Below are 13,693 nucleotides of genomic sequence, written 5' to 3'. Positions count from 1 at the left end.
CATTGTTTGGTTCCCAAAATTTGAAGGCAAACCCTTATTGCTGAAGATACCATGCATTTGGACAAGGCATTGAGGAATCAAGCTGTAATTGATCTGGAACCTCTCCTGGGGACTGGCTCTTATAATATCAGAAGGTCTATGCAACTGCCCAGGGAGAAAAGCAATTGATAGTTTTACCTCATTTTAAAGCTTACAAATCATAGCAATGGCGAGCATGTCAAGATCTACCTCCCCCTACACCACACACACAGTAGGGCAACCTGGCACTTTCATATTAGGCATAGCCAACAGCTGATGCATTGAACAAAGTTCCTTCTCAATGGGAAGGAATTCATTGGTGTTACTGTGACTATAGCTAGTTATCCCTGACTGGAGAATTCACAGTTCTTAGAGAACTTATTATTGCCAATTTCCTAAGCCAATAAACCTTCTAACTGATAACTAAATATTTGTTCATATACTCGTGGATAAGTGTAGCCCTCATAACTAAAGAAAAATAAAAAAGAACTCATTTGAAGAGGAGGAGGATTACAGAGATGTACAATTGGTCAAAATACAGAGAGCAGGGGTTCAGGTTTGAATGAGATGTAACCCTCATTCAAACAGGCTCAGATATCTGTACATGGGAGTTCCAGCTAGTGGCACCGTCTAGGGCTCTTATCGAACCTTTAGGAGATGGAGCCTTGGTGGAGCTCCATCACCTAAAGGTTCCATAAAAGCCCTAGACCATGTATCTAGGGGTAGGCTTTGAGAGTTTAGTTCACACTGTGCTTTGTATTTGTGAAGGAAGATGTGATGGCTTAGTTCCCTTGTTCTCTTACCTCCCCACCATAAAGTACTATAATCCTTCTGGAGCTACAAGCCAAAAATAAACACTTTCACCATAAGTTGTTTTGGTCAGAATAGTTTATTACAGCAGAAAAATAACTGATGCAGAAAATAACTGTGGGAGTGTCAACCTTAGTTGAAATGTCTATAATGAAATTCCATACCTAAGGCTCAGAGAAACATCCGGGAAGAGGTGGAAAGCATTGTTAAGAGTTTGAGAACCAGGATGCCAACTCTGAGAGTGTGTCTTCTGGCCATGACACAGAAGCTGCATCATTGAAATTCTCAACAATATTGTTGCCTAGCCAAGACTTGTGCAACAACAACATTGCTATCACAATGCAGAGGGCAGAGCCCACCACTAGATAAATAGCTAACCATGGTGTCTTAGAGAGAGACAAGGAGTTGGCTCCAGGGACAAGCCCCGAGATAGGTCACCCAATTGATAGCAGTCCTCTTGCTTTTAAAATTTTTAAATATGTTTGTTTTTATTTTATATGTGTGGAGTATCCTGGCTACACATCTGTCTATGCACCATATGCCGTTCTGGTACCCACAGAGGCCAGGAGAGGGCATTGGATTCTCTGAAACCGATGCCTCTGAGCTGCTCTGTGAATGTTGAAAATCAAACCCTGGGTCATCTATAAGAAGAGCCAGTGTTCTTAATAACTTTCAAAGAGCTTAAAATGTGCTTGTGAATTAGATATTTCCTTTGCTTTAGAGCTGTGAAATACCTCATCATGTTTGAAGGGGTGTCTTATACAATTTTAACAAACCATTGCATTACAAAGTTCCATTTTATCGGAAAGACCAATTGTGTGCAACAGGTGCAGCGGAAGGACCAAAACCACGCCATCTTGTAATGCTTGGAGGTTCTGTGGCAGCAGGACCGCCTGCAGTGCCTCAGGCGTTGCTTTAGTGGATGGATTAAAGAAAGAAAGTTTGAATGGGAATGGAATGACAGTTTTGAAAAAAGGGAAGCACTATCAACATGCCTTTGTATATGAGGAAAATAATACGTCAAAGAGATGAAGAAGAGAAGAGAAGCGTGGAAGAGGCGGAATGCCCCCACCGTCTCCCCGTCAGGTCACAACCACTTCACTACACCCCAGCTTGCAGCCGCTGCCCTCCACACCTGCTCCAGGTAGTAAGGAGGGAGCCCGGCCTGCAGCTTCAAACTGGAGTGGGGCTCTCAGCATTCAGATGCTGGTGCCTTTTAAATATTTTAGAATATGCTTGACAGAAAAATAAAGTTTTAGGGATATCATGCTCTTGATTTTCAGTTTTGAAGGTACTCTTCTATGCTGGTTCCAAGACATGTCATTAACAAAAACAAAAACAAAACAAAGCCTGCACTAAAATATAATTACCATTTTTCTTCAGCATTTTCTTCAGGAGTAAAATGCGATTTTACTTTCTATTTTACTTGATATAATAGGAACACCTTTGTATTATCAAAAGCTCTTCATAAGCTTGAGTCTTGGTGCCAACATGATGATTCATGAACTGGGTTTGCCATAAATTATTATTCCAGTAATTCGATCCTTTTGTGTGCAGACATTTTATCAAATGGCTCTCTGGCTTTGACATTTGTTGGTGATAGCATTTATCAATCATAAGTATATTATTAAATCTCATACATGGAGATTATTTATAAGAACTGTCCTGAGAAAAAGAAATTAGAACACACTAGACTTTTAACAATGATACTGACATTATCAATCAGTGTCGCTAAGAAAAATGAAGACAAAATACACATAGTCATACTGTTAAAAAGTTTTTATTGTAATAAGCTCATGATTTTTATCAAAGGAAAGTGACAGCTGTTTCTAGATTTCTTAGGGCTTTTGTCAGAAGCACTGTGAATGAAGCTATGTGAATGACACTGAGAAAAAACAATACTTTCTGTCCCTCGCTATAGAACACTGCTAATGTCCATGATGGCATTGACATCTATAGATGTCTGTGTACCTGTTTATGTGCTTCGGGGAATTCTCATCATGGAGAACAGTATGAGAATGTTCTATACACACAGAACATCTGACCACTTACTGTTAAAAGATAAGTCTTCAGTCAACGTCTTGTTAATTTATCCTGCCATTTTCTCCCTGTAACATTACAACTGCTAATTGCCTTTGAAGGGAAAATTCTTAAGCCCAGAGGTACATTTTGTTATGTAACTTTAAAATAGTGTCATATTCACTGGTCTAACCCTAAATTAGTTTAATTTTGTGACAATATCCATTGCACAAAAGCCTGGGATGACTTCACAGTACATGTCCATCTGCCCTTTGCAGGAGAGAGGAAGACAATGGTGTCCTGCACAAAAATCATGAGCAAGAATATCAGCCTCGTGGACAGCAAGAAATGCAAGGACCTGACCAAGCCAGAGCCACAGATCCGAAAGTGCAATGAGCAACCCTGTCAAACAAGGTAACCGTACTCTAGACACCAGCGCGTGGCTTTGCTTTCGACCTAAACCAGGCTACTATGAAAATCACCTTTCCTTCAGAACCTAAAGAACCACATACCCAAGTGTGGATATTTCAGTAAGCAAGATATGAGAGAGTAGGGTTAAGATCTGTGAGTAGCTGGGCGGTGGTGGCGCATGCCTGTAATCCCAGTACTTGGGAGGCAGAGGCAGGCAGATTTCTGAGTTCAAGGCCAGCCTGGTCTACAGAGTGAGTTCTAGGACAGCCAGGGCTATACAGAGAAACCCTGTCTTGAGAAAACCAAATCCAAAAAACCAAAAAAAAAAAAAAAATCTGTGACCAATGTCTTCAAGAGTGTGAAGACAAAGAGTAATTCTGTATTAAGTTTCAGAAGGACCTATAAGACACCCCTTCAAACTTATGGTTGTTTAATTAATTGTGGCTAACCTAGCCATTTGCATCAGCATTCTCTGAGATGAGATGCTAGAATTTGGACAAAGGAAAGTGTCAGGCCTGGGCAGATCCAGCCCCAGCAAGACAATGGGAGACATGGCGTCCCTGTCCCTTCACAGCCTGGCAGCCAGGTACTCAGTCCTTCAGGTCTGGCGACAAACTGCCCATTTCCTGATGGGTTCTTCAGTGAGTATTGGGTAACAAGACCGTCAAGGCACATGAACAGGAAACAAAATAGCAACGGTGACAATCACAAATATAGAAGAAGATGAGTCCTGTCTTAGGAAGCAGATGTGGAAGCGGGTAGAAAGGTGCATACCTGGGTATAATTTTGCTGTCTGGGTACTTGGCATGGCTTCCATAGTGGGAAATTTAAAAGCTTTCTCCTGAAAAGTATTGGGTGTATTTAAATGAGACAGCCCAATATCCCAAGCTCTACCATGTTTAGAGATGGTCTGATAAAAGGGAAGCAGCTACATTGCTTCCTCTAGGGTGGTGAAAGAATGCTTGCTTTTTCTGACACTCAGGATTGTAGAGACTGCATCCGTTAGACCGAGGTGAATGTTCTCCGAAAGTCAGAGAATTTATCCCCTTCATAATAGTTTTTCACACCCTAAGACTCAGACATGCAAAATGTACAGCTTGTCACCCTGTACAGCTAAACCACAAAAGGAATCATGGGAGGAAGCTATGCGGTTGGAGGAACAAAAGCACCAGTTAAGCTAATTTCACGTTGGTATTTAAATCTCTTTGGAAATTACTGTCATCTAGGTAATTGTTCACTCCTGGGCTTCTTTTCTGTTCCCTCTCTCTTTGCTCCCTGTTCCCACTGTGTTGCACAACAAAATTGTCAAGCCCTACTTAGTGAGTTTATTCCATGTTGAAAAAACTTAAAATGTTTAGGGAATCTTTTCTTCCTTTAGAGTGTTATGGTTTCGAGCCTTATTTTGCTGTGGATTCAGAGTTTGTAAGTTATTGAAGTCCAATTCTTAATTTCCCCCGTCTCTACTGAAAGACCTAACCTCTACATAGCTATATACTTTAAAAGAATAAAGGGATGATTTGAGAAGAGTTTGCAGAAGTACATTAGTATGCACCCTACAATGATTATAGGATAGTCATCACCACCACCAATCATCATCATCATCATCATATTATTATTATTATTATTATTTGGTTTTCCAAGACAAGATTTCTCTGTGTGGCTGCCCTAGAACTCCTTCTGTAGACCAACTTGGCCTCAAAGTCAGAGAGAACTCCCTATCTCTGCTTCCCAGGTGCTGGGATTAAAGATGCACACCTCCATCCATACCCAGCTATGAAATGTTAACTTACTTTATGAGATACTCTTAACATTAAAACAGTTTGTTTTACCTCACTCATACTGTTGTTTGAATGCAGCAGCCTTTTCTGCTGCACCTGAGATCTTGAACATGCTTACACTTACACTCTGCTTTCTTCCTTCTGTGTTCTTTGAAGCACAGGACGCTTTTGTTTCTCAGTTGTGGCAGTGAGCCACCTGGGACAGGATGCCTAAAAGAAGAGTTGTTAAATGAATCGTTTATACAAAGCAATTTCAAGAGAAAATTTTGCAGCAAAGCAGAATTGTTTGTTTGGTTTTTTTTAAAGGAAATATTATCTTCTTTCCATGAAAACGGGAAGCAGTGTCTTTAAACAGGAAGCCATGTCAGTGAGGGGGTCAGGGAGTGAACGTGGGCAGCTAATGAGGCTCATCTGTCAAATGACAATAGTATAAACATTCAATATATATATATATATATATATATATATATATATATACTGCAAAGATGTCATCAAGTAGTCTGTATCATCTTATGTGACAAAATATACAGTAGAGAAAATATACATAGAAATAACAGTATACACATGAGTAGGCTTTACTGAAATATTTAGACATGTATGTGTGTGTGTACTCATATATATATATGTGTTTGTAACAATAGTTAATGAAATGAAAGGCTATGAATTTGAAAGACAGCAAGGAGGAGCACTGGGAGAGCATGGAAGGGGAAATGGTGTAATTATATCAGCAAAAATAATTTTAAAAGACTAAACAGTTAATGATTAAGTATCTCTGTAATGCCTTACAAATGAGGTCATTCCGAGGTAGATAAACTCTAAAACACAGAAAATGCTCTTATCCTGTTAGAAAATGTATAGTTTACATCTTTCTTTCGGGGAATTATCAATGTGTGAAAAAGAAAGATAACATCCACTTTTCTATTGATTGTGTGATAATCAATCAGATTTATGGTAAAGCTCTGAGGTCCCAGGACATCAGGCACAGAGTCTTTTTCAGCTATATCTTTGGGTTCTAAAGTTTGAGGGAAAGGGCAATAAAAGAAGAATTTAAATTGTGATTATTTCCAGAATATTTACAGAAATAAAAAGCAGAAACCAAAGCAAATTTGGTGGCCAATTGTTCACTTTAGGAGAAATCAGCTGGGGCACTCCAGTGGAAGAAAAGAGAATTCTACCCACTTAAAAATCCAAGAAGCAAGAACCTCGTACAAGTTAGTCCTCACTGCAAGTGTTAGTGTGCTTTCTTCTCTTTTGTTCTCAGAAACAAAAACACAAAAATCAGTAAAATTAAACCATCTTTTCAGGTACACACTGGACTATTAAAGAATATAATGCTTCAATATTTGGGTCATTACCAGAAAGATTTGGGATTGATTAACTTTGATATAATTGTTAACTATTCCTGTAGAAAATTGAAACCTAAATTCCATTTTTAGAACTGTATAATGAAAAGCTATTAGTGGAAAGTTACTTTATGCAAACAACTACTGGGATACGATCTGTGCCATTGGGCAATTTACAAATGTGCAAAAAGGAGAAGGAATCACATCCATCAGGACGTCAGAAAAACCTCTAGCCTAGCAATCCCATGAGTTGCCACAAGCCAGGTGGCAGAGTCGTGGAAATGCCGCAGCCTGTGAGAAGGAAGCGAACATATTCTAAGAGGAACTTGTATTGATCTGTGCCATTGAGCAACTTATGTATGTACCAAAAAAGAAGAGTAAATTCTTTAGGGGAGCCAGGGAGCCTCTAGCCAGGCAACCCTGTGTGTTGCCACAAGCCAGGTGGCATGGCTGTAGAACCGCCCCAGCCTGTGAGTCAAGAGGAAGAACACTTGAAGAGGAAGTTGTCTGGAGCCTGGTCAGAATACAGGCAGAGAAATCCATATGAAGAAATAGCCTGAGATGAAACCTTTAACTGTTTCAAAAGCAAGTTCAGCATGTGGTTTGTTTTAGAAAGAAGTAGAAGATGAAGATGCATGTGTAGTTTAAAGATAAATCATTTTAAAGATATGTCAATATGTGTTATATGGTACACTAGCTCTCTTTCTGGTGGCTTTACTCTGTGCAGGTTTAGTTAACCCCTGATGTTAAACAGGATATTTTTATTTATTTGTTTGTTTGTTGTTTGAACGGAAGGGAGGAGGAGATGCCAAAGAACTCCTATGGAAGTCACAGAAACTTGATGGGAGTTGGTTATCTCCTTCCATCATGTGGGCCCCCATTGAGCTTCTATTGCTAGGCTTGGTTTCAGGCATTTTAACTCACTGAGTCATTTGACTAGCTGTGCAATAGCCATATAAATAACCTATGTGTTTTAAATTCCCGGCCTTCTGAGTAGTGCAACCAATATGATTCTGTCTGCTCCATTGTGCCTGGGATGTGAACCTTCCTTTGGTATCACATATTCATGCCATTGATATTGTCCTTATAGTCCCTGTGGAACAATCTCAATTATCAGACAGACTGTCTGTTACCACCTTTATATCTTAGTGGCCCCCACAAGGTGGCTTCCTGCTGTGCCAATGCCCTGATGATTCTCCTCACTCCAGCTCAACATATAGGCACGTGGCTCTTCCCCATTGCAAGGATCCTGTAATATATTCCTAACATAAGACCTGATTCTGTCCTGAAGTTAGATTTGGGTGGATGGTCAAGCTAACACCATTCTGATAAGTCTCAAATCATTAGAAGCAACAATAATTATGTATTACTAATCTTATCACTGTAAAAAAAAGGTGTGTGTGTGTGTGTGTGTGTGTGTGTGTGTGTGTGTGTGTGTGTTGGGTGGATGATTAAATCAGTAAACCTGGAAAAAATATTAGCATCCAAAAAAATAACTAAAATGAGATCATGTTAATAAACCCATGTGTCTGTGTTCATATCAGAGCTAGCCAGTGTCTAGGCTAAAGCATATACAGCTCCATCTGGGAGATTCTTTTTTTTTTTTATTCGATATAATTTATTTACATTTCAAATGATTTCCCCTTTTCTAGCCCCCCCACTCCCTGAAAGTCCCGCAAACCCCCTTCTCTTCCCCTGTCCTCCCACCCACCCCTTCCCACTTCCCGGTTCTGGTTTTGCTGAATACTGTTTCACTGAGTCTTTCCAAAACCAGGGGCCACTCCTCCTTTCTTCTTGTACCTCATTTGATGTGTGGGTTATGTTTTGGGTATTCCAGTTTTCTAGGTTAATATCCACTTATTAGTGAGTGCATACCATGATTCACCTTTTGAGTCTGAGTTACCTCACTTAGTATGATATTCTCTAGCTCCATCCATTTGCCTAAGAATTTCATGAATTCATTGTTTCTAATGGCTGAATAGTACTCCATTGTGTAGATATACCACATTTTTTGCATCCACTCTTCTGTTGAGGGATACCTGGGTTCTTTCCAGCATCTGGCAATTACAAATAGGGCTGCTATGAACATAGTAGAACATGTATCCTTATTACATGGTGGGGAGTCTTCTGGGTATATGCCCAGGAGTGGTATAGCAGGATCTTCTGGAAGTAAGGTGCCCCATCTGGGAGATTCTTACTGAATCTCTGTAGGATTCAGTTTGCCTTTTTGTAAATGGCCGTAATAGCTGTAGTTCTTAATACATTTGGGTTTTGTGAATATTCATAACCTTAAACAAAAAACAATTCCAAAGTATTTTATAGCCATGGTTATTCTGTATAGAATATGTTAGCAAACAAGTTAGCATTAACATATTAGGAGTGGCAACAGTTAAAGACTTTGAGTATTAATAAAATAAAAGAGATAATTATGGAACATTCAGGGAAATGCACAAAGTATAGCATGTACACGGTGATTACAATTTAAGTAAAGTTAACATAAGTCAACTTTCAGCTAACTCTAAAAGTGTTGGGTATGTGGTAAGTAGACGTCTTTCAATTTATCTCCCATGACCTTTGCTTTCCTTTTAGGTGGATGATGACAGAATGGACCACGTGTTCACGAACGTGTGGCAAAGGAGTCCAGAGTAGACAAGTGGCCTGTACCCAGCAACTGGAAAATGGAACCCTAATTAGAGCCTGGGAGAGGGACTGCATAGGGCCAAAGCCCGCTACTGCACAGCGCTGTGAGGGCCAGGACTGCATGACGGTGTGGGAGGCCGGAGTGTGGTCGGAGGTACAGTACTTACTCCATGTCGGCCCTCCTGCTCTGATCCTTCCCTTCTACAGCATCTTGTATCACCTTCCAAATCACTACATGACGGTTGATAGGTAGAGCTATTAATTTTGCTGATACAAAAGGAAAAGAGCCAATTTAATATATATATATATATATATATATATATATATATATATATCCACATAACTCATGAGCAGTTTAGACTTTTGATTTTTCTCATGTATATGCTATGAGTACCACTGGCAAGACACACATTAAAGTATGTATTTGACACCTTGAATATCTCTGAACATTTAAAAAGTAAAGAAAAGAAGCAGTTAGCATTCATTTAATATGTACAAGCAATGAGACTTTACTTCATATTTGAAGTTTATATATAAGTAATGTATACATTCTTACAAGCATAAGAAAATTAAATATATACTGTTTTGTATGTCTGAGCAGTATAAATTAAAGGAATTAATTCACTCAAAACCCTTACCAAAGTGATAAAGCTACAGTGTAGACCAGGGTGAACTCACTGTATTACACAGGCTTGCAAGCTTGTAGTATGCTATATACATGTGTTTTCCATGCAAATCCACAGTGATAGACTCGCATGATTTTTATACATATCTTAGCATAATTATATATGACACTTACTGCATACATTCAAAGCATTTTAGGGGTATAAGTGTATGGAGCCCCACAAACCCACTTACATGATACATGCGCAAAGCCCACCCCCACATAGATATGCATAAAATTATCCATGTACATAATTTCATCATATTATATATAATATAAAATGATAGACATGTTCTGATACCTAGTTGTCCTTCTAATGATATGAAAAATGACAGAATCCATTATTGAACGTGCCTTATTCCATAGCTTGTGCCAACTCTATTAAACCTTTAATTTTATCTTCCAGTGCTCAGTGAAGTGTGGTAAAGGCGTGCGACATCGTACCGTGAGATGCACTAACCCACGAAAAAAGTGTGTCCTCTCCACTAGACCCAGGGAGGCAGAGGACTGCGAGGATTACTCAAAATGCTACGTGTGGCGAGTAGGTGACTGGTCTAAGGTGAGAGTGATTTGCATGGAGTTTGGGAGGCAGACATCAGGGGAGAGAGTGTTCCGTGACCAGCTTTTATGTCTGTGTCTCTAAGATTATGATCTCTAGGGGATGATGTTAATGACTGAGATAAAATACATAAAGTGTCTAACATCATAGCTGGCATTAAAAAAAGAAGCTCTAAAAATAGTGAGCATTATTTTATTGCTAGCATTTCGGGTTCAAGTTCTTCCTCAGAATATGTTTTAATAATAGCTATCTGAGAGATAAAACACACTAAGTGCGTAAACCCAAACTACACTTAAAAGGCATAATTTCCATCAGAAGAGCAAAAAAAGGGACAAGATATAATTCTTCTTCTTTTGGTATTATGAGTTGTGTACAGTAGAAATGGAAATACCAGAATTCCTTTCCTTGTTAGGTAAAACAGGGTTGGAGCACAGACATTAGCGGGGGGAGGGGGGTTGTCACAAAAACGTTCAAAGAAAAGTTATCATAGAGGGGGCACTGGCTTGTCAAGAGAGAGACCAGGATCACAAGTGTTAAAGTTAACTTAAACTGGCAGAATTCATTTGGGAAGTGGGCACTTTTATTTCATGGGAACAGTAAAATTTGCTAAAAGTTTTCATATGTCAAGGCTCATATGTGATTATGTAGAATATGCTTAATACCTCACTTCACAGAACATCAATGGGCTCTGTTTTAGGATAAAACTTGTGCCAGATCCCAAGTGTAATAATTCCATATTCACATGTGGCATCGCGTTCGCCACAGAGCATCCAGCTCTGTGGCCTACATGAAATAGAAGTCTCCTCTCCCGGGTTTCATAAACGGGAAGAGAGAGATCTGCTACAACACAGTAGGAAACATGATAGCTTTCCTCAAAATAAACTGAAGAACAACCCGGAAGAAATACTTTCCGTATATAAAGCGCTGAGAATTATTCCAGCTTTCTCAATGCTGCCACACATGAAATCCTGAATATTTAAAGTCTTCTGTGTATAGATGTATAGAGTAGGTGTTGATGTGGGGGGTGATGGTGGAAGACTTGGATGTGGTGTGTGTGTGTGTGTGTGTGTGTGTGTGTGTGTGTGTAGTGTTTGCACAGCCCCATGTTTATGGCTTTCTTCCTCAATAATAATTTGCACACTATGATTGCTTTTCAGTTCTTAGGAAATGTAATGTTTTGCCTCTGTTATCAATACTTAGACTTCACATGGAGTCAGATGCATGGGGCTTTATGTTGAAATGGAAAACATCCCAAACTATTACAGAGCAAAGGCACAGTGCTTCGGAGACTGTGTTCCCGTGATTAAAGTCTTCAGGGACAGACAGAACACAGATCCGCACTAAAAAACACAGAACCGATAAGACTTTTAAATGTTGCACATTTCAATGGGAATATGAATTCTGGATCACCCATAATCAAATTCTGTCATGTATAGGATTTGTCTTCCTATTTCTGAGTAGAAGAAAAGCACATTTGGGTGGAATTCAAGAGATCTAAGGTTAGTTCTGAGGCTACGTTGCATCCAAGCGTATTGACCCAACTTTTAAATGGGAAATGGACAGATAGGCAGATAGGTGTTAATATGATGAAATAATGTCTTTGAAAGTACACGTCAGATGAAAATGTAGAGATAGCTCTAGCTAAAGTTAGAGTAGTCTTGCATGTTAGTCTTTTGCCATCGAGTTTTGTTTTTGTTTTTGTTTTTGGTGTGTGTGGGGGAGGGGGGTTGATAGCAACAATAGAAACACGATTAAGACATCAGTATATAAAATGAATTATATTTTCCAGCATTTGTGATAAACAAGAATATTTCAAAGGATACCTGTATCCTAGTTAGCTACACAACCCCAAATACAGACTTTAAAAAGCAGCAGAACTTGGTATTATTAGAGCACCTGACACAGAACTTCGAGCACATTTGAGGAGCCTTGTAGAGACAGGATTCACCTAGCTGTCACCGTGACAAGCACTCTTACTTTTGATTAACAGAATGTGTCTACTGTGGCCCCGTGTTGTGTCTTATGAAAGAAAAATTAACTTTGGATAGTATAAAGAATACAGATATCGGGGTTTATTTTTAATGCTAGCTTAGAAAAACTTGTTTTGATATTACCATAATTATATATACAATTCACAAGTCCCATTAGATCGATTCCTTTCTAGCTGGGCTGTATTGCTCTATGCACACACAGCCTCCGCAGGGCTCAGAAGGTGGGTCCAATGAGTGTTCTTTATTCCAGGGTGCTTAGGTTTTATAGGCCTTTTCTTGCTTTACTCTCAATCTCATCACTCCCTCCCTCCCCCTCCCTCTCTCCTCCCCAGTCTCTCTTTAGATCAAAGTATGTTTTCTCTTTTCCTTAAAAACCTTTTTTTCCCCCTTCTCAAACTCTCAGCATCACATTCAAACAGCAAAAAAAAATGTGGGCAAATGAAAACCAGCATCTTCTTGTGAATGTTCCTGATTTTACTCCCTTTTTTTTACTTCTAAGATGGGGCTTTCATGTTGAAATGGAAAACATCCCAAACCATTATCGAGCAAAGGCACAGTGCTTCGGAGACTGTGTTCCCGTGATTAAAGTCTTCAGGGACAGACAGAACACAGGTCCGCTTATTCTTATCAGCTGTGCCTCCACAGCAGAAATAGCAACAAGATGTATGAGGTTGTGGCTGGATGTCTGTGATCCCCTGAGGGCAATTAATCTGTCTTCCTCACTCAGTTCCTGCCCAGTGTTTTATACTATCAATACACCTAAGTGGATCTAATATTAAAACTTGGTTTGGCTTTGATCAGGAATATTGAATTTGCTTGCCATGAATTCTAGCACCAAAAAAGCGCTGCTCTCTTCTTCAGACAGACACAGCAGGTTCTTGCACTGCCTAGGAGTTCTTAGGGAAACTGAGCTCCATCAAAGGCAGAAGCAGACTATTGCTAATGCCTTCACCTAGTTGCTGGCATTGACATTAGCCTATGTGATTTCTAGCATTTATCGTTGGGATACTTTTGTGTAAACAGTGTAATAATTGCTCTCGGTTTAAGGGGTAGGGGAACCAGGTATAAGGGGAGCGATGTACTTTAGGGATAGAGCACTTGCCTATTGTATGCACGTCTTAGGTTAAAACCCTAATGCTACCAGAACAAGCAACCAAACAAACACAAGCAAGCAAACAGATGTCTATGGAAAGGCAGAAAGGCTGGTTTCTAGGTAGATGCCCTGCCATGGGCGTGGCCCATGCTTATTTCATTCAACTACAGAGCTTTTAGAACGAGTATATGGGATGTTATGGCCCTATTGTGGTTTAGGGCTTGACACCGTTATGTGTCACATTCTGACAATGTCTGATATGCATATGGCCTCATAATCTTTCTTAGAGAAGGGGAACAGGACCCACATGTTTTGTGGTGACATGAATCTGCCTTCAGTCACTTAAGCTGAAATGAAAAATAACATC

General features: G+C 39.6%; 1 protein-coding gene across 1 annotated transcript in view; it reads left to right on the top strand.

Moving 5' to 3' along the window:
- The window catches only part of Adamts19 (ADAM metallopeptidase with thrombospondin type 1 motif 19), a 201,116-nt gene that overhangs the window by 165,734 nt on the left and 21,689 nt on the right, over positions 1 to 13,693 (top strand). The window contains exons 19-21 of the mRNA XM_052155432.1: positions 3,126 to 3,261; positions 8,969 to 9,173; positions 10,090 to 10,242. Coding sequence (XP_052011392.1) covers positions 3,126 to 3,261; positions 8,969 to 9,173; positions 10,090 to 10,242 — 494 coding nt within the window. The remainder of the gene's footprint in view (positions 1 to 3,125; positions 3,262 to 8,968; positions 9,174 to 10,089; positions 10,243 to 13,693) is intronic.

Source organism: Apodemus sylvaticus, chromosome 13, assembly GCF_947179515.1.
Source record: "Apodemus sylvaticus chromosome 13, mApoSyl1.1, whole genome shotgun sequence".
NCBI classification, from domain to species: Eukaryota; Metazoa; Chordata; class Mammalia; order Rodentia; family Muridae; genus Apodemus; species Apodemus sylvaticus.
Note: the sequence above shows the minus strand (reverse complement) of the source record. Positions and strands in the feature narration are given on the sequence as shown.